This window comes from Falco rusticolus, chromosome 1, assembly GCF_015220075.1.
Source record: "Falco rusticolus isolate bFalRus1 chromosome 1, bFalRus1.pri, whole genome shotgun sequence".
NCBI lineage: Eukaryota > Metazoa > Chordata > Aves > Falconiformes > Falconidae > Falco > Falco rusticolus.
The window spans coordinates 101487610-101510220 of NC_051187.1; the positions used below are offsets into that span (position 1 = coordinate 101487610).

Below are 22611 nucleotides of genomic sequence, written 5' to 3' on the forward strand. Positions count from 1 at the left end.
GTTATGTGGGTTTGGGGTTTTTTAATATTTTTTGTCAAGTTAAATAGTTTTTAGGGTCAAACACAATTGGAGGTTTATTCCGTTTGCTATTTTGACACTCAACTGCAGGAAGGGTAGCTAAACTGAAGTAGTAATTAATAACTTCAAAGAGATACAACATAAAACCAACTCACAGGCACTATATTTTTCTAGGGTTAGTAAAAAATTCAATGTAGCCAACAGAAGATTCACAGACATATCCAACCGTATCAGGCTAAGGTTCTACATCAGCTTTTATCTTGCAGGTTTCATTGGCTATGTATACTTTTGTATAGTAAAAAAATACAGTTCCATGGATAAAAGGACTTTTTCCTGACAAGACAGAATTTTTGATGTCCCAAATTAGAACATTTGGTGTTTTTCAAGCAAACAGTTACTTTATATCATTTACAATATGATACAGAGTACATAATGAGAAAGTCTTGCCTAAATGACTGGAGAACCTAAATGCTTAGAAAATACCTTTCACTGTGTAAGCTAAGCTGCTAAAAATATGTTCAGCTACAAAGAAAATGAATCACCTACAAAAATTTAAGTTCTCAGTTTTGATGAGGAACATGAGCTACATTTCCAAAACTGTTCAGTAGTACAGCCAGCCTTAAACAAGATTTTGTAAAAAAATATTGAAGTAACTTTTTTGTAAAAACGTTAGTATCATCTTAGACAGATCTTACAATTTTACTCAAAGCCATTATTTCATGCCCAATAAAATTCACAGCAAGTTTTATTTTTAATGGATTTTACAAAATACAACAGATTTAAACTTGCAGTGACAGCACTATTAAGTGGAAGCTGAACATTTATGAAGTGACTCTTGCCACTTGATTCTGAAATATTAGATTTATGAGGTGGAGAACATTCAGCTTGCAACTCCCCACCCCCCACCTTGTAGAAGAGCCACAATGAAGCCAGAAGTTCCTGAAATACCTTTTATGACCAACTGCAGCTTTTTTTGGCTTCCACTCCAAATAGGAAGAAGGGAAGTTTACACCATGAGATTCTTCCTCACCCACATATATTACATCCCAGTAATGCTCATCTTAGCATAGCACTTCACTGAATTTTAATAAAACAGCATTCATACTTAGAAGGAGACAGGATTAAAACCTGTAGTCTTCTAAAAGTAGCACTGTGGTGCAAGGAAAAGTATTTAAATCACTGGAAAACTGATCTCATTCTGTCAGTTATTAAGTATTTGCAGAAGGTAAATGGTTACCATGTTAACTGCTATTTCTCCATTACGAGTATGCGCTCAAAAAAGAGGTTTTCAATTTGGCATTTCCTTTTATATATAAGCATAAACTATGTGGTCACCACATTCTTAACTTTGAAATAAATTATAAGAGCTCCTACTCAAACTTTTTGAATTTATCATATTCTGTCAGACTCACTCTTTCAAGTTAACCTGCTCAAAGCTGACAAACAAAGACAACTGAAAATACTCATTACTACTGTAAAAATTAGATCCTGTATTTCTGTACCTGGATAACAGGTCAATCACTAGCCTTGGAGCTTGTTCTTGTCCAAAATTTTCCTTCATACACTTTGTGCTTTCAAACTTTTGCCAAGGTTGATGTCCAACACTTTTTCAGATTTTTGTTCCATTATAAACCATGAAACTACCACAAAGTTTTCCCCAGCCCAATTCATGTCACTACATTTATGTTTCTACACCGAACTTGCACTTCAAATTCATCTAAGCACAAGTGTACAACTAGGATAGAAAATACAATTAATGGTCTGACATTCCACAGAAAACACACACTTAAGAGAAAAAAGATACAATGAATAAATGAAGAACTACTTTTTTCATTCCCCTTATCCCTTTGTGGTTTATGGCCACCTAAGGAAAAAAAAAAAAATAGATGCCTCCCAAGAAACTAAAAAGTTCTCTTAACCTCAATAAAGCTCTTCTGAACTGAGAGGTACAATTTAATCCGGCAGGTCTCTGTACTGTTTTATTCTGTTTAATTCTGAAGTTATCAACTCATCCATTAAATGCCTGGAATACAGTAACCGATTTAAATATGTCAGCTGTCCAGGAAAAAAAACTTTTTCTTACTTCATTCACCTGTTTCACTTTTAGCGCCATTTCAAAGAAGTTTCCTCTAAATTTCTCAAATTCCTCTCTAGGCTGTCACTTCGGTTCTATACCCTGTGGCTCAGTCCTCTGTTGAGCAAACGGATAAGCCAGCCTCCTTTCAGGGACAAGCACAGGAGCTGTGAGACAGATGGTATCCAGGAGCAACTCCCACTGGTCACTCCAGAGCCCAGCCTGTCTGCACCACCCATCCAAGACACTCCCCTACATAAGCGTGATATCTTTTGTGTTTATTTGATTTATAGGCAAAAGAATAGCCACACTGCCCGGATACTTACTTATCAAACAGTGTATGCTATGAGAGTATCGGGAGTTGTCTGGAACGGTAAAGCTTCCATCGCAAATAGCAACTTGACTTTCTCCAAAGGAAGTGAAAAGAACAAAGTTTATACAGCAAGCAGCCAAGTGCCTGTAAGAAACAAATACAGACACTGTAAAGGAACAAGAGTAAGCATTTACACAATAAAGCAGAACCAGCAAGGAACAAACTGCATCCTAGCTACAGCCGATGCTTACACTGTTACGTAGAAGCTGCATGATTAAGCACACTGTTGATGCGACAAGCTGATATATAAGCCACTCTAAAAAGACTTTCTTTCACTCCTATGTTAGGCAACAACTATCAAAATCAGTGTACCCCAAGAGCTGCATTCTTGTTGTCACATCACCCAGAGGCAGCACTAGTGTTTCTGCCAAATTTAGTCTTTATTACTTCACTGTACATCACCCAATAACACCTTTCCTTGTGCTGCCAACAGGTTACTATGTGAAGTCACTGGTGACTATCAAGCAGCAACCTGAGCTGAAAAAAAGGAAAAATATTCTAAATTATGTCCCACCTTAACTAAAAATGAACGTCACTCATAGCATTCATTTTATGTATGGAAGAGTATCCTTACTTCCAAAGATACCTCTACTATATTCTGCACTGTATAGCTGCCTGATATTTCACTATGAAGGTATTAGCTTTTCAGTTAGACAATGATGCTTTTAAACATTCACACACACACCTCCTATTTAGTTCAGTATTTCATAGTAACCCAATTTTTTGCTTACCCAGATATCTGCCTTGGTAGTAATTGGTTGTCCTCCATAAAGATTGATCATTCGGGAGCTCTGTATGATAGTGTTTAGTATACCTAGCAGTATATATTCAAGAGAATAGCTAGGAAAAAGTGTGCCTAAGAACTGAAAGCTTCTCCTCCTGCATCTGCCATGCATACACCATTCACACCCAAAGTTAGATACGTGCCTGGAATTGTCTTATGCAATGGAGAGTAATTTATGCGTTGCAGCATCACAGACAATATTTGGAGCAGCAACATAGAATTATAATACACAAGAATAAATACTTACAGCCAGCTACAATTTGTTTTTAATGTTATTTCCCCAGTACATGTACTTCTACAACAGTCACTCTACTTAAATCCTGCAATTACCCCTCATTTTAAAGATGTCACGTACGAGTCCTACAAAAGCATTCCCTGTGGCATTCTGTATGTTTCAATATGCAGACTTCAAAAAACTAACATTAATTACCAAACTGGTAGTCAAAGTGCTTTTTTCGGAGCTGGGAAAAAAAAAAGCACCCCGTTATAACATGAGAGCAATTAGCTTGTATTTAATTCCTCTGCAGTAGTTCACCCAAAGGGGCAAAACTAACACATTTTTTCAAGGGTGCACCTTAATAAAAGTTTAAATATTCCTTTAATCAGTCTTAGCAGAATGGGCAAGGACCTTGCTCTATAAATAAAACTACGTAAATGCATTCCAATACTTATTTACATTAGTTCTTTTTGTCTCATACTGTTAGCTGTATTAAAATAGCACAAATTTAAAATACTGAACTTCTAAAATGGCCAGTAGCCAAATATATATTTTTTTCAATAATTTAATTTCAAAACAGCATGCTTTTTTCCCAGTTTTATTCTTAAGAGTCTGTTTAGCAAAAACAATCTGTGAATAAATCAAAGTAGTCTATGCTACCAAATCATTCCACTGTTTTACTGTATTTATGTCAACATTAGTTCAAATTCAACTATTAAGTTCAATTCATAGTAGTAAGATATGTGCATGCTGCACAATAATACCTTGAGTTTCCTAGAAGCACAATCATTGCTTATGACGACAGGACACTTAAGTGAACTTACTTTTTAATTTCTTCTTCAACCACATTAACACCATCTTTTTGAGGATTAAGGTATTTGTTAGTGGCACTGCCGAAATCACAGAGAACATAGTTCCCACTATCATTTACAATAATTCTCCACCTTGAAGGAAATCACACACAGAAACATTAGACGAAAATAATGCATTAATTTCCAAGTTAAATGTTACTACTGTTCTTACACACAAACAGGAAAGTTGTTAGAAATATCAGTTGATAGCTTTGGCATTAGCATTAAGTGCTGTCTTCCAGTTTAGTCTCCGTTTGCAGTTCCACCAACAGCCAAGTACTTCCCTAACAGGAAGTCAGTCTTAATGAAATACCTGCTATATTCTCAGTCCTTAAGTAGATCGTTTATTTTAACCTAGATTTTCCTTATTTTTAAGTTCATACCTTTAGATCCCGGTGAACTATAGGCGTTTTGCACTGATGCAACCGGGCAACAGCTTCACAGGTATCACAAAATATTCTCATTACTTCTGACTCTGTAAAGCCTGTCTGCAGACGCTGATTCATCTGATTCACAACTTGCCCAGCTAAAGAAACCACAAGGAAATTTTTAGTTTAGTTTGGTTTTTGTGTGTTGGGCTTTTTTAAGGAATTCCTATCATGTACACAAGCAAAGACTTTTATATGCAAAAAGTCCACAAATAAGATGCAAGAAAGTTTTCCACATTCACTGTATTTAAATAAAACAAGCCTGATTTTCCAAAGGCACACTCTTATATCATCCTAGATAGAAAAATTACTGTCTCAAATGGAAAAAAAAAGTCCCTAGGACTGAAACCTATTTGGGATGAAGTTGTCACAAACACAAAGAAGCGTCCATCACACAAAGATGTTACCTCAGAAGTGTCTCTTGCTTTCAGACCCATAGCCAAAACTCTGTCATCCAACTGAATTCCATTTAATTCATATTCTAGACGCCCTCTCTCTTCCTCTTTCTGGGAGACCAAGTGGGGAAAAAGGGGGAGGGAAAAAAAAGCCCTGACTCCACCCTTCAAGAAAGGCATCAATTTAACGTCTTCACAGATTTCTTTCTAAGACTGGGAATCATTATTTCTGTTTCTTGAATTTCACCAGATAATACTAGGCTCTTCCTACTACAAAGCTCACTTAACACCAAGGGATGAAGCAAGACACAGTGTCTGCAGGACCTTCATGAGTGTTCCATCAAAACAAGGATGCTTTGAAAATCAGAAGTCTAACACTATGAAGTCATCTGACAGCTGACATCCACATGACTACTTACCATTACAATTAAAGAAAGAGTGCTACCAACAGGATGTCAGAGCTGAGCTCCCACAAGGGTACAAAAATCCACCCATACAAGCAGGGTAGAGGGCCAAACATGTGGCCATTGGTTTTCAAGTTATCTCCTTATTCCCTTCCACAAAACATACATCAATACTGTCTTTGGCTCCTTATGGTACAGATTGCACAAGCTGTAATGTTTACTGCTTCTACTGCAAAGAAAACGAATGTAAACCTCAACTACAAGTATTCTTCGACCATTATGGACAATGGGGTTGGCTTTTCTTTCTAGTCTCAAAATATGTTGTACTTGTAGCACTTATTCTAATACCATCACCTATCTGGGTTAACCACCACCTCATTATCAGGTCAATGCCTAGTTACCTTAAATTTTAGGTAAACTTCAGAAGTTTAACTCAATGGCAAGTTTATTCCAGTGTGTATGTGAGGTGGGGAAAAAAATAATCTAGAAACTACCTGGTTTTACATAGTGTTTGAAACAAAGTTACATCATAAAGTGAGACCACAGGACTATTTATTATTTTTTTGGCCAGCATTATCAAAACTATGTTATGCTTGTTTATAACAAGTCACCTGTCAGATAACAGTATTGGAGATTTATTACTCGTATCTAAAAAAAAATGGCAGAGGGACAACAGCAGTGAAAAGCTTGCCAGTTTTTCCTATTAAATTATGTTCTAGCTCCGCATTGATTAGCGCAAACAGCAGAACCGAACAATTTCACTTTATACTTAAAAAAGTAATTTCTCTGTTTCTAATTATACTTAATTACAAAGCTGTGTGAAACTGACTGTTACATTTTCCTTGTGTTCAAGAGCTCAGTGCCTAAGTAACAATGCAAACACGTAAGCAAAAAATCTGATTGAATTCCAGCTGCAAGGTATATATGTTAAGCTTTTATATTAAGGGAACAATTTTAAGTAAAAAGCCCAGGTGATCAATACAAACATTGTCCCTCCATTTTCTCTAAAAAAAACTCAAGAGCTGACTCTTACCTCGACAGTATTCCATAAGAATGAGTACTTCCCAAACATTGTCACTTATAGAGTTAACAGCACAATCCAAATAGCTCACAATATTCTTGTGCCCCGATAACTCTTTCTGGGGAGGGGGGAGGGGGAGGGGAAAAAAGCACATTACACTTCAGCACAGAAAACAAATGAAAGATAGTACAAGTTTTCAGTCAACCATTTATGACTTCAAGATAAGTTAGGTCCTGCCCCACATCCACTACTCTTGGAAAAGTGCCACAAACAGAACATAAGCTCGTCACTGCCAGCAATATCAGAGTGGCTGTGACATACCAAACAACGCAATCACTATTCAGAAAAGAACATTTATGTGCTCTTTGTTGAAAAGTGCAAACACAATCGAATTTCTGCCTTTAAAACAACATTGTGCAGTAGTAATAGCCAGAGCCTTGGCATGCTGCAGGTTTGAAAGAATCACGCTACTTGTGCCCATCCTAAACTAAACTGAAGAACAGTCTCTCACAGTTAACTAGAAAATGTAGCTGGAAAAAAAGCCACAACTGTTGTAGTCTGAACTATTACCAAGTTTTACAAAGTTATTACACACAATCAACTGAATGTGTTCCCAAGGGAAAAAAAAAACCGCACTAAAACAACTTTTAAGAGCCATTTTACATGCAGAATTAAGTATTGCTTATTTCACATCTGACTATACAAGTGTTGTAATCTGTACTACAGAGTTTCTGCCTATAAAATAATTTAAAATTAAAAGTACCTCATTCAGATAATTAGATAGGTGCTGCTACAATCAGAATGCGTGTAAGCTAGAAGTGTATGGAGTAGGTATAGGCACATTCCATCTCAAGGTGACAACACCCACAGAAGCCACCAACAGCATCCTTCAGCTAACAGAGCTGGAGCACACAGAGGCCTTGAGAATTTAAGTTACTACTGCAAAACTGGAAGATACTACTTTTGCTTGGGAACCATATTATTGGCCGGATCAGCTGTGATATCAAATACACTTTTTTTATAATTGCTTTAGAAGTTAATCATGCATCAACCCTAAACTCAGTATTAGTATACCGAACTAGCAGTGCAAAATCAGGACCACGAGGTCAAGAGAAAAGGTGGTCTGTAAGTCATTGTCATTGGAGAGGCATTTGGTGTACGTGTATTACAAATTAATACATTCTCCAGTTACAAATAATGGGCTTCTTACCATAAGTGTAATTTCTCTCTTGCAGATGTTGAGATCTGGCACATTATTAACACACATTCGTTTCAGCGCACAACGTATCCCACCATGGGTACGTACCAGAAACACAGTTGAGAAACCACCTGGAAAAAACAATTACAATCAAATTAAGATACTTGAGGTTTTGTTATTCCTCTAGTCAATATCACTACAATCTAAGAAATCAGTAAAAAAAGTCTGTGTCAGTCATTAAGGAGTAACAAACACTTAAGAAATTACAAAGACTTGCCACCTCAGTCTATTTCACATAGGTGAAGAATTCCTGACAAAAACAGAAGCATCTATCTCTTCTAATACAAAATCTAACAATTATCTGAAAAGTATTTTCACATTCAAATAAATTTATAAAGCCTAGTGTAAATTCTACGTATTCAGATATCAACCCTGAAGTACTTTCAGGGTCATCCAGAAACCTGAACCAAGTGAAGGCATTCTCCAGGTCGGTCTTCACGATTTCTAAATCCCCCAATATTCCATAAAGGTTAATATTAAATTCCCTAAACCTACATTTCAAAACATAAAAATTAAAATATTAAGAAGAGAGACAGTCTTGAGAGATACTGAAGAAGTCATGCAACTTTTTCGCATAACTTCAAGACAGGTTGAACCGCCCTGCAATCAAACAGTACAAGCAATCAACTCTGTAGTAGCATTTTTATTTAAACCTGTATTAAACACACAGTTAAGAATTAAACATTTCCCCGCAGCTAGTTTCATCAGGAGCATTGTTAGTCCAACAGCAGCATTAACTGCAAGCCATACACTCAAACCCACCCTCCAGCTTGCCAGTATGAGTTTCTTCCTTTCCTCTTTACTGGTAGAAAAGAATCACACAGACTGGAATTACACACAGAAGCAAAGTGAAACTGCCTACACAGAAAATACTTCCAAATGCTCAGGAAAACCACAGGGAAAAACACCACTTTCCTGTTTTATCTGTCTTCTGTTAAACTGAACTGCTGCTCAAGGCCCTCAAGCAGATTACATTACCATCACCTTAAGGTTCACATGCACAGCTTTCCCACAGTTTTAGTAAAGCTGCCTCATACAAGAGCTCATATAAATCCATACTTTCCTTAATTGACTGCTGTCTGATGGTAAGCCAACTATTACCATGGGAACTTTCAACTAGTACAAAAACTCTGGTATACAATCAGGACAGAAATAAGTAAATTAAAACGATTAACTACTCTGATAATCAGGCAGCCAACTGAAATACACACATTTCATATTTCCCAACATAATCTGCAAGCAGTGTTTATTAAGTACAATTCACCTCATTTGCTAAGTCTCATGTGCTTGAACAAACATGTACATAATCTATAACTGAAGAAGCTAAGTCTTATTAGAAAGTTTTCTTGAAGATTAAGTATCTATTATTTAACTTAACTGCTCATTTAGCCAAACAACACACTACACTGTTAAAAGAGAACTACTGCCAATTTCAATGAAATAACCTAAATTCTGCAGAATTATTATACTTAACCTGGTTTACACAGGGCCTTACCAAAACATTAGCAGGACACCTGCTCTTATATCGCTTGAGTTCCAACACCGAACTCCAGCTGGGGTTGAAATGATGCTATAGGGCTCCCCAAACACCAGCCTGGGGAATTATGGTAAGAGTTATGTGCAGACCTTCATTCATGCAAGATTTTTTGTACTAGCTTCTTAACAAAAAGAGACTTTTTAAAGCACCAATTCTTGACCAAAAGTAGAAAGCAATACTCAGATAAAGCACAAAAGTCTAACAATTAGAAGACAAAAACCACTTCTTGTCTTTTGTTAAAGAGACACTTTCATAGCCTTAAAATTCTCTGTAACTAGCAGGAGGACAAGAACAAAATGCCCTATTTCAAACTGCCCTGACAATCGTTTTCATGTAACCAGAACAGGCATGACTAGGATAAAACAATCAGTCCAAAGGAATGAAAAATCTAAATACTCAGACAACTGCTCTTCTTGCCATTAGGTGGCAATAGTAACCAATACTTGAACCCTGAAAGAGCCATAAAAGCAGACCGATTCCCCATTTTGCCAAGAAATAGGTATGTGACCTTGAACCGTTTTCCATTAGTAAATATCACCACTATAAAAATCCTTTCATCAAAGAGCCAACTGGCACAACTCTGAACAAAACCTGTATATTAATATTTACTGGGAAGTTAACAGTCACTGATGTTTCAGGGATCTTTATCCAGCAAAACCCTGAACCATTAAACTTTCAACTTTTTCAGCCATTTCTGATGTTAAACTTCTCACTGAAAGCACAGAAGCCAGCCATAATCAGTGCTGTAAACATTAATGAAAACTCTTATTAAACATGGCTATCCATCAGGGGAGGAGGCAAGTACACACATGGCCTTGTCCTATACAGAAATCAACCAGAAATAACACATAGTTACTTTGCCCAGAGGCTCAAGATTGCAAGCTGAACAGAACTACACTTCCACACGTCTGTCGGCACAGGAGCTGGCATTTCACAAATACTGTCAGAAGCTGAAAAAAATTTCTATTATCTCATATCAGTGAAGACAGAAAATACACTCAGTTTTCCATAACACAATCCATCTAAAAAAGTTTAAAACAAAACTCCTAAGCTACAGCACACAAATAGATGACAAGGAAGTTCCACATCATCTTATCCACACACTTCCATTCTTTACCTCCCACCATGACAATCCTGGTTGCCTTCTTAAATTTCTGATCTGGTCAAGTCACAACTCTCCCACAACATCCCACAAGTGCCTTCCCGTGGACAAGAAATGCCACAACATGCTGCAGGTGGGCCCAACTAATTATGCAGGCACTAACTGACTACCATATATTCTTTACCTACCAGGCAATGAGCAACAGCTTTGCCAACTTTGAGGCCTTTCTATCAAAACACAACGTAACTTTGGGTGGTCTTATTTATGAGAGCATCAAAACTTACAATACCTTTGTTTAAAATCAACAGAAAGGGTGCAGTGACCAAATGTAATAACCTAGTAAACCGTATTGTGTTCAGGCTCTCAAGAGGTTTGACTGTACAATGACATGACCCTCACCACCCTAGCCATTTCAGTATTTCAGTGTAGCAAGCCCTTTAGCTTACCTGTCAGTAAATAATTTTAGATACCATCTAAAAATTGCCGCTATTCAAGACAACAGTACATAAGGCCACGAGGCAAAGAGCATACGCCACAGTCTCATTTTTCCTCTTTTGTTCCACTCCTCAAGAATAGACTCAAATGTAAATTGAGGCCACAGGAAAAGTGACTAAAGAAACCATCAGGCCAGTAACACAGTCAGCACTCAAGACCTGAATATGGGACTGACTGCAGCTCTGAAGAGACTCGTAAGCAAAATATAAAAAAGTATCATTTTGCATGATGACAGCAGCACTGCATTTAGCCAGCCTGTATTGCCCCCCCCCCCCCCCCCATCAGCTTTACAAGAACATCCCACAGCCCTGCTGCTAAGTGTGAATCAATGAGGTGCCACACCTGTGGGCCTCACACCCCAGGCACATCTCTGACACTCAGGCCTTGCCACAGAGATTAACAGGATGCTATTTTTCCCCCTCAAAATACACATGCACTTTTCATTGTGTACTGTTAGAATCAAATTATCTCTATCCCCTTCCCCAGATCTGAGACTTTGTACTGGTTTTGGCTGGGATAGAGTTGAAAGTCTTCATAGTAGTTTGTACAGGGCTGTGTTTTGGACTTGTGCTGGAAATAGTGCTGATAGCACTGGTGTTGCCAAGCAGTGCTTACACGGTGTCAAGACCTTTTCCACCTCTCACACCACCCTGCCAGAGAGCAGGCTGTGGTACACAGGAAAGTGGTGCCCAAATGACCAAAGGGATATTCCAGACCAGATGACATTACGCTCAGCAGTAAAAGTTGGGGGAATAGGGAAGGGGGGCACACTCCAACTGATTGCATTTGTCTTCCCAAGTAACCGTTATGCATGACTGACCCCTGCTTTCCTGGAGATGGCTGAACACCTGCCTGCCAATGGGAAGTGGTGAATGAATTCCCTGGTTTCCTTGGCTTGCACACACAGCTTTTACTTTACCTGTTAAACCATCTTTATCTCAACACCCAAGTTTTCTCATTTTTCCCCTTATGATTCTCTCCCCCACCCCACAGCGGGGAGTGATCCAAGCAGCTGCACGGGGCTTAATTACTGTCCAGGGTAAAACCACAGAAGACTCATAGTAGCTCAGTGTCTTACAATCTCATTTCCCTCAAACTCATCCCTGACTTATCTAAGTTATACACAGGACAGTCACACTGCACAAGATACTTTTCCTTTAAATACTTGCCTAAAAGCCTTTCTACAGCATCTACAGTTATGTAAGTCTTAGCAATAAATATTCAGCAAAATCAAAACCCTGAAGCCTTGACAGGTAAACTCATTACAAAGCTCAGCAAGCTGAAAATCACACCTTTCTTACCTTGAAGAGTCACTTCTTTCATCTTAACCATCCCCTTTTGGGTTCTTATTAACAAGCTAACTAGCAGTATTTTGGTATTTTGTGGAAGTTTTTTTGGTTTATTTTTTTTAACAAAATCCTACATCAAACATTTTCTAGTCTGGTTTTTTTCCTATGCATATTTAAGGTCAACCTTGAAAAATTTCACCAGCCTCAACATTCTATTTATATTTTACCATGTTACATTCCAGAAACTCCAGCAGGAAACAGCTGTCAGGATTCCAAATACCCTATTTACTTACCCAGGTAAAACAAAATAAGGCTGAAGAATCTTCCAGTACCTTTACCGTCTTTCAGACAACTGACAACAGTTTTGTGAAAACAAACTAAAAGAATATCAACAAGATATTCTGATCCAAGTTACACATACTTTAGATATACAGACAGTAAGATTTTTTTAATATACCATTAAAACACATAGAAGCACCAAATGTTGTTCCTCCAAATGGTGAGCTACTTGACTATATACTCAAGTCTCAAACAAACAGAACAGAACTTCATGAGCAAAGGATTTTATCTGTACAGTGATATGCAGTAACCACTACCCACACCTGTCAACACTGAACCACAAACAGTAGCTACTACAGGTACTCTCACAGAACCAACAAGGTATAAAAACTTCCCTACAAACACATTAAAACCTGGCTGTTCCAGAGGGTGGCAGAGCTTTAACATCCATTTCCATTTAGACACAATACTCAGTTTTTAAGTTTCATTATAAAAAAGTATATTTTCCAATACAGTACTTACATCCAGTTCTCCTGTACATTTCAGAAACCTGAAATGAATGAATACATGTAAGCAGCAATAGATCCTAGTTGTTCTTATGTACCTACACAATCTGGACAGTTAGGTACTTCGTAACTTTCTCAACAACTAACTGAAATCTCAAGTTAAAAAAGGGACATTTTTTACAGGAAAACTAACCCTTAGAGCTGTGAGCTCTAGAAGAGGCTATAAGGTCAACATGACTGCCTCCATATACAGCACAGTTACAGAACTAGCTTGACAGTCATTATGTAAAGCTGTTCATAACAAAGCTGAATAACCTAAAGAATAGTTTTATTTCTAATTTGAAGCCAGTCCACAAGTTTGGCTCAGCTTTGCATGACTGGCCAGTGAGACAGCCTGGCATCCCTCTCCGCAAAGCTGGATAAACAGGTTCAAGCGCAAATTATTTGACAGTGACCCATCCACCAACACATACACTGCTGATCTTTGTTGTTTCCCCTTTACAAGATGGCTATACATCCACACACTAATTTTCTTTCAAATACCAGACCTGGCTTTTTCTGCATTTCAGATAATCTAAGGTACAACAATAATTTAGGTGTATTCACCTGCATTCTGAATAAACTTCTGCCTTTAAGTAAGGCTTTCACTATCTTATTCTGCATCACTTGATGCCTGGATCACTTTGTACATGTCTGTTACCTGTTAATTCTGTAAGTGAAAGTCATTCAGATGTCTCAGCTTCCAAAATCAGGCTGACCTGCAGAGCCAGAGACTCCCTCAGAAGTTAAAACACCTCTTGAAATTGCATAGCTGTCTGAACACTATATTTTAAACCATATTAAACCATTTTATGCACTACAAGTCCACTCAAAAGACAGAGTAAGACCAGTCCCTCTCAAAGTAGTAGCATGAATGCCCTGCAAATAGGGTCTAAGCAACATGAAGAAATAAAAACCTTCTTGCAAGTCCATACAAAAGGACAGCAGTAAGGCCACATTAAATGTTTCAAGTGCACGCTCCTTGCCAGGATGGGGAGAGGGTGTGTGGTACAGCCAAACACCAAAACTGACTCCATAGCTTTATGAGGTGCCAAGACACCGAAGAAGCCAGTGTCCAAAAGAATAGGACACTGAAGAAAACCAGGAAAGAAGCAGTCCTTCTCAAGAGAAGCATGACCTCATGAACAGCTCTTAACACCCACACACACTTCCGCACAGAGCAGTGCAAAAGGCCCTTTTTCAGTAAAGTGTTAAGCACCACATCAATGTGCTATTTTACAAGAAATCTTGAGTAAACTCCTTTCTGCCACAGTTGCAGATGAACTCATGTCAAAAACTGTTTCTTGCAGCTCAGTTTTGATCACATTCACATAGTATATAATGAACACAGTGCATTCCAGGAGCTCAGAGTACTTCTGTGATCCCGATACACTGCTACGGTGCTGCAGCCTCCTCCTCCATCCTGCTGCTCAATTCCTCTTCTTGTGGTGTACCAACAATGCCCTTAACTCCGTACGTTCACTGGCACCCTATTATGATAATTACAGGGCAGTTCTTCTAATTATCAGAAACTCCCCTCCTTCCTGCAAAGGAAGTTCTCTTTCCACAGAGGCACTGTCTTCTGCTAGGCAGTACAGACCTTGTATTGCAGACATTTTGGGAGCTATAGACTGAAAGCATGTGCAACAAACACTTTGGTTTTACATAGAGAACACTACTCGGTTCTTCAAGGTAACAAAGTTTTTATCTGTGACAGAAAAACCTTTAAAACCACACAAAACTCAAACATTTGAAAAATTTTAATCAGACTCCAAACGTCATGTGATTGTTGAGAAGCTACATATTAACAGAAACTTGTTAATGCAGTTTTTAAGCCTGACAAATTTTGCTCGAGCACTCATTTTTTGACCAAACCTCCACAGGGCAAGGAATCTACTGACCATGATTCTGCCTTTCCATTCCTGAAGCACCTCTGCATAAGAACATGATGGGACATCCCCCTATACAGAGGTATCCATTTCCCAGCAATGGGACAACAGTTCCTGCAACAGCTGGTATATATACCTCATGTTTTATGCTATGCTTCCAGAGTGTGGGTTGAAGGTCATCCAGTTTTCATCATCCCAGTGTGCTGTCACTGCCTTATTTGCTCATATAGTGCTGCCTCATCGCACTGGTCGCTTCAAGCCCCGAGCTCAGCAACAGCATTCCAGCTACCAGGAAGACATTGTATGTCAGCTGTCCCACCATCCCTGGCCGTCAGGCTGTCAACCAAAGCCATAACACCTCTGCGAGCTCACTGGCCCGAACGTGGTGCCAAGCAGCCCTCTGGCTGAACAACTGCAGTATTAGATGGTAATAACCATACATATACACATTCACATTTTTCTATATCGATATCTATGCTTTTGTGTGTGTACACATGCATGTGTATATTTTCATTAAAGCGTATTCCACAAGTCTCAGTTTATGAACACAAGGCTCTGAGACACAGCTCCATCCAGAAAAGCAGTTGACAGATGTTGCCTGCAAGTTCAAGAGCTTGGTATTCCAAAAACCAAAAGCAGAAATAGCTTCCTACTTCTAAAATAATCCATTTCTACACACATTTTGGAGTTCAATATTTCTCCACGTCATTTTAAGCATGCAGACAATGCATTCCAAGGGGCATGCCACTGATCCTTTTCCCACTGCCCACACAAATTCCCACTGTGTAACAATCTGAATATCAGGGCTAGTTTAGACAAGAAGCACTGCTTTCTTCCAGTGTCTGCTCCTGAGGCAGTGCCGTGAAAATAACAGCTATGAATCACATACCTCGACCTGCTAATTGGACTGTTAGCCCTGCCGATGAGCAGGAACCCTCCTCTTAACAACTGCAGTCCAACTTTGAAAAAAACAAACAAACAAAAACAACAAAAAGCACCTGAGACTACTTGCAGTATCCAAGACACTTCAAGTTACTAAAGTGCTCTGGGAAAGATAAATGAAGGCGTACTATAGATTTCTGTGAAAAGTTTTCTTGCTTGGTAACAGCTATGCTCCAGACATACCCAGGTGCCAAAGTGAAAAAACAAAACCCAAAATAACAAAACATCATCAATCTGGTGTTCTTGCTGGTAATGACAGAACCACTTACATTGCAAAGGAAAGTATACAAATGTCAAATGCACAAATTACTTCATTTTTTAGTAATTTAAAAATAATTACATCAACTGATGCAGTGTACAGTCATAAACGAAACACACAGACGCCAATGATGCAAACAGGTACTAGTATTTTTATCATGAAGCAGTAGGAGAGCTTTAACCCCAGCAGAGTTCACAATCTGAGAGACTTCAACATGTCAGCTATACTTCCTCTTAACAAGGAAGATCACAAAAGCTTGCAACAGTGCAAAAACTTTATGCAAATTTAAGCGCTACAGGAAATCACCCAAAAAACCACACAGGAAATCCCCTCACATCAAGGCAACAGCCAAGAAAGACAAGGGGGTGGAATACAGAGGAACATAAAAATATCAGTCCCAAATCGGTATCTTTTTCTTCTTTTAAATCCCAAGAAGCATTCCCATGGCACTGACCTCTGCAAATTTTCCTCACAGTGGTAAAGTTACTATTCATTGAAAAGCCTTAACAGGAATTCTTAGCCATCACCTCTGACAATGCCATCATTCCCTCCTGGCCTGCAAGGACCAGCAAGAAAGCCTGAACTAGTAAATGGATAGACATTTCAGCTGTTTGGGTAAAGTTCTCTAAATTTTGACAATCCTATCCTCTGTAAAGCCTCTGCTGTCCTCTGCATCAGGCAACACCCCTCCCTCTCAAGGAGAACATATGAAAGACAAACAGACTTAAGGCAAACCTGTGCGTGTTTGTGTGAAAGCCACAAACTAAGATACCGTTAATTAGCCTTTTAATAGGCAAACTTCCATAAAGTCCAGAAGATGTCATTTTTCTTTTGCTACAGTTGGCAGTGCAACTTCTTTGTGAGAACATCCCAGAGAGAAGCTTGGATCAAGCCCTGCCATACACAAAAACACTCTACAGACACCTATTCTGTCATTCCACTATAAAGCACATTTTAAAAACTTATAATTTTATGAGCCTATACAGACTTCAAAACATTCCTTTTCTGTACAGAGCAAACCCATTCCAGTCAGCTAGAGTACTACAAGCCCTGTGCTGGATTTTCAACTAAATCTACTACAGACAACTTCCAAATTTCAGTGCTAACATTGTAGTTCTAAATTTAAGCAAACTTTATGTGACAGCTGGCCAACTGAGATGCTCAAGCTTCAATCTAGCCAACAGCAAAAGAAACAAAGCTCAACATCCTGGATTGAAGACAATCATGCTACTCACCCTACCTGCTTCTCAGAGTATCCAGGTCACTTGCTATCCAAAGCTGACTATTTGAATCACAACATTGCTTCTGCACCATCTTCTGACTGTCTGCCTCAGATATTTTGCTTCTAGAGAAACAAGAAAACCACCACCACAATTTCCTAATGCAGATGCAAGCACATCTATTTGAACTATGTTCAAATAGTTTGCAAAGTTAATTCCTGCAATATTCTTTCAAGTTTAAGGTAAATTAAGGTAAATTAAGGTAAATGAGATTGAAAGCTGATTTATTTAATGCTTACTCTCAAAAAATAGGCCAAGCATTTCATATACTCTGTAAGAAATACATCTTATGAACCCAACATAAACCACTTCATTTCTTAGGGTAAAACTGATCCCTTCTTTACCCCATGCTTTTGTTAGAAGAAATATGAAAAACCTCTCTGTTTCAGTTTTGAATCAAGCTGCTCATCACCACTGTACTATTTGTATTTAATTCAACTAATACTTACCTTCTCTCAATAAGGGAGAGCACAGAACATGACTAGATTGCAACAGTTCAACTAATAAATTGTGAATATCAAAACATTAACCTTTCCATTAACCTCTTTTCACCTCCAGATTCTGAAATCATGTTGTAACAGAAATTAGTCAAGAGTATTAAACAGGTCCTCTATCTACACTGATAGAAAACAGAAGTAGAAAGTTATGGTAAAATTTGGCAACAAGTCACAATCCACTGGGCTTTATTCACAAAGTCAATTTCTAGGGCTGTGCTGTCCTGCAGACACTTGCTACTGGAGCCACTAAAAACCCAAGTTAAATGTAACACAGAGGGAAGGGTACTGTATTTTTTTTTTTTCTAGCGAAAGGCAGAGCTTTCTTCTCACAGAAACAGCACAAGTATTTGCGTTTGAAGAGACCAATCTGGTCTGCTCCCAGCACTGGTGGGGACCAGGAAACACTTCAGCACAACACAGAGTTGTCAGTTACCTTATGCAGTTTACTGTACAAAGTCAGTACAATTTGTTTACAGGCACATCAGTAATAAAAGCAAAACAGCATTCTAGTTCAATGCTCATGGAATCATCTTCCAGCCTGGGAACAACACTATTTTCCAATAATACAAGGATCTTCAAGTTACTTTTACTTTGGAGATGTACAATAATGCCATCAATCCATTTACTTTCTTCAAATTCCTTCTTCCTTGCACTTTTGCACATCCCAGCGTACTTAAACAAGCATGCTTTCTCTTTATAGAGCATGCAAGTTTCCTTTGAACAGGCATACAAAGTCCAGTCAAGTATTGCTGTTGAGTTTCATATCCAGAGCACATTACACCAATCATAACTGCAGCCCTAGCTTGGCATTTTTAGAATCTCCCTAGCTGGCATAATCCAGTTACAGAATTAAAAAAAAAAAAAAAAGAGAGAGAGAAGTTTAAGAAATAAAATCCACATTTCCAAAGCCAAGAAATGCTCATCAAGAGTGACAGCTGTTCACAGGGGCAAGCAAGATTTTTCTCCAAGACACAGAGCTTCACATCACTAATGCTTCCCTTTCCAAGATTCAAGAACAAATAGAAACTCACCCTACCAACCAACCTGAACACTCGTTTTATTTTGGTCAAGGTCAAGACAGTTGAGTAAACTTTTATATAAGGGATTACGCTGTGTAATCTAGGCCAGAACAGTTAATTCTATTTCACTGTGCCATTAAACTTCTAGCATCTCAAACTTTAGAATGCTAGGCATCTCATATTAGTCAAGACATAACTAAGGTGATGCCTTCAGGCAGGATGTGCTTCTTGCTCAACTTTTCACAAGAAAGCTTCTCAACTTGTTGAAGACCTTGATAAGACACCTGTAACAAGCACCCACTAGCATGATTTAAAAAATAAAAACCAAAAAACACCACACACCACCAACAAAACAAACTAAAAAAAAAAATTGAAAACAAAACCCAGCAGCTGTATCTTCAACATGTGGAAAGGTTTTTCCCCATCCCTCCTGACTTTGTTCACTCAATTCAGCTGCATCTGTAGTTTACTCTGAACTGAAAACAGAACAAGTTTGAAAAGCAGGACGATGACATTATCTGTGAATACAGACTAAACAGAAAAATGAAGTTACTCATTCTACAGCATGGACATGAATTCAATTCATTTTATAGACTGATTTCAAATGTCATTTGCTAAGCATTTTTAATGCACACAACTGCTTTTTTTAAAAAAATAATTTGATTTTAACTCCAACGTAACAAACGTGTGTCCAAATAAATGCAGTTACAGAATGTTTAAATCTGTGAATATAGATATGTTATATACTTAATATGCAACCACCACAACTTTTTTGGAACTGAACTCCACTGTCATACCGAATGGCTACCAATGAATTAAAAAAAATCCAAAACCACACACACACCCTTTTCTTTAACTATGTCTTATTTGCTCTGTAGTTTGACTTTAATTTTCATTTAAATCACAATTAAAATAGTGATTTAAATATGGAAGCATAAGAGTGCAAAGCAGAGGAGGTCAGAGAATGGATCTATAACATCACACATGAATAACCAACGCACCAAATACCACAAAGCTACCATTGCACAGAACCAAGGCAAAGCACAAGGCGCTCCGCTTCAGCAAAACGCCTAGCTCTACAGCATCTTGGAGAAGTGCTGCCTTTCATTGCAACAGAAACAAAAGAGTAACCAAGCAGCGCAGAGATAAAGCAATTCACAATACTAGAAGCATTTCAGACTAAAGGTAGACATCACAGGAAGATTCGCTGGTTTACTATTAACCTTAAGGCAGGGGTCCCCAAACTTTTTAACCAGGGGGCCGGCGTGCGGATGAAGTGGCAGGCAGCCATCTGCGGCTGCTTGGTTTCCCCCCCCAACCCCCGGTGGGGGGGGTCTGTAAATACCGGGGGCTGGACCGAGGACCCTGGGGGGCCGTAGTTTGAGGACCCCTGTCCTAAGGCATCATACACATAATAAATTAGCAAGGCAAAACCCCTATCTCCTCACTGCTAGAAAGTCTATGTAGTCTCACGCACATCTTCATATCCAAGTGTAATCACTAGTGAATTCACTGACCATTTTTAATACATAAGCATGATGAAAACTGGATTAACTGGCTGGAATTATTTCTTAGAATTATCTGATATGAATATTTGAGGCTATCAGTATAAGGTTTTCATTACCTCATCTTCTTTAGCTGTCTGCAAATACACATTTAAACTCCAAAGTGTGTACCAAAGGAGCGGATATAGACCTGACATATGAAGAACAGGGGACCAATAAACTTTAAAAGCAAAATATTTGAGATTCAACCTGCTTACACCAATAAATAGAATTTTAAAATATTTTAGGTACTAATATTTCCTTGGTACCTGCATGGGAGCAGCAGTTCTTAAAACTATCTGATACATGTTGAACACACCCGAATACTTTGGTTTCCATACAAAATATCTCTTTATTAAGACTGCTATCTGAAATATTTTACATCATTCTTATGTGGAATTTGTTCAGCAGTAATAATTTCAAAACTTCACACCATGAAATTTGACAATTTAAGAGGAGACACTGAAAAACTTCTGAACAGTATGAGCAGCTTGATCATTTTAAATAAACAAGCTATGCTGCAATGGCAACAGGATTCTGAGTATTGGAGTCAAAATTACCAAAATCATTTAATACCTCTCATACATCTTACATGTTTCAAGGTAGAGTCAGTCAACAGTGGTAATTCTGAACGAGACATTCATTAAATGGACCAGTCAGGAAGCTTGTGTGTTTCTGGGTTAGCCTCAAAAAATGAAAGCATTAAGACCCATCTAAGACCACCTAAACCCAAAGATGTCATTCCACAAAAACTTCACCTCACAAAGGCAGCTATATAATTCAATGACAGCTTAACAGCACAGCAAGTCATCAGGAAGAAGTAACAGTCCGTTTGATAGAGGCAAACATTTCAAGAAAGCACAACACTGGGAAAGTAATACCGTTAATTCACATCAGGAATCAGAGGAATTTGAAGACATCTACATGACTAAACCAAATTAGATGCAGCATGCAGTGTTTTGTTTTGATGAGTTTCTTCTATATGGTTAGACTGCTTTTAGAACTACCATAAAAAAATAAGCTTCCTTTTCTAGCTTCAGAGCACCTAAGGAATCTCTGGATAGCTCATTCCGAGAGCAAATAATCCTCCTGCTGGTTTCACGAGTTCTCATTAAAAGCCAAGTGATACTACAGAAGTGATAACTTATCTAAATCGAACCAAGGTGAAGGTCTCAACTCTACACAGACCATGCTACTGAGCTCTGTGGAGAGACAACAGGGCTCCAAAGAATGCAATTACTTCATTTCTTATTTTTCAAAACGTTTTGTTTTCCTGCACATCATGTACGAAACAGAACCAATCCCAGGTTTAACACTGACACGACAAATCTCATTTGCGCTTCCTATTCTTGTCTCATAGAACACATGCTACATGCAAGTCAGGTCCTTATACAAGTGTGTCAGAGTAATTCAGTGCCTTATATTCTTTAATGATCGATCTGCTCTGTATGCAGGACATCAAGTTCAAAGCCAAAGTACTAAGAGGAATCACCTACTACTGTGTCTATACTGCTGCAATCCAGAAGAGCACTGGCTCTGTCAGAGTTCTTCAACAGCACAGACCAAGCCTATGCACATTTAGCAGCTGCATAAAGATTAGCTCCAAGTTTAATTCCTCCATGGTTTGTCTCTCCAAACAAACACCACTTTCATACGGTTTCATGAAAGTAATTCACTAATTATCCAAAACAACAACAAAAAATTAGCAACAGTTTCTCTAAGTAAAAGCACATACCATTTTTCAACCTACAAAAATCAGAAAGGACGTAAAAACGTCATATTAATCACTGACTTTTACAACTTTCTTATTTCATAAGTGGCAAAAAGCTGCAATAACAACTCATTAGAACTGCTATTGAAAGAAAAGATGCAGATAGTAATCACAGTCCAAATAAATTTAAAAAATGAGAAGTAGAATGACTTTGCACAACAGAACACGAATCAAACCAAGAATTGGAACTGTTCCTATATATTAGTATGTAACTCTCATAAAAGACTTGTGTGTTAAAAGTTCCGAGACACCACAGGAACAAATTCATCCATTAAAATAATATGCAAGTTTGGAAGCCCAACATACACATTATTCTGAATACAATCTCCTGAAGTCCTTG

At 38.2% G+C, this 22611-nt stretch overlaps 1 protein-coding gene across 1 annotated transcript in view; it reads right to left on the reverse strand.

Annotated features, from left to right (window-relative positions):
- The window catches only part of BMP2K (BMP2 inducible kinase), a 43470-nt gene that overhangs the window by 10759 nt on the left and 10100 nt on the right, over positions 1-22611 (reverse strand). Inside the window, 7 exon segments of the mRNA XM_037391898.1 lie at positions 2419-2513; positions 2515-2549; positions 3197-3254; positions 4267-4404; positions 4672-4843; positions 6578-6683; positions 7776-7894. Of these exon segments, the coding sequence (XP_037247795.1) occupies positions 2419-2513; positions 2515-2549; positions 3197-3254; positions 4267-4404; positions 4672-4843; positions 6578-6683; positions 7776-7894 (723 nt within the window).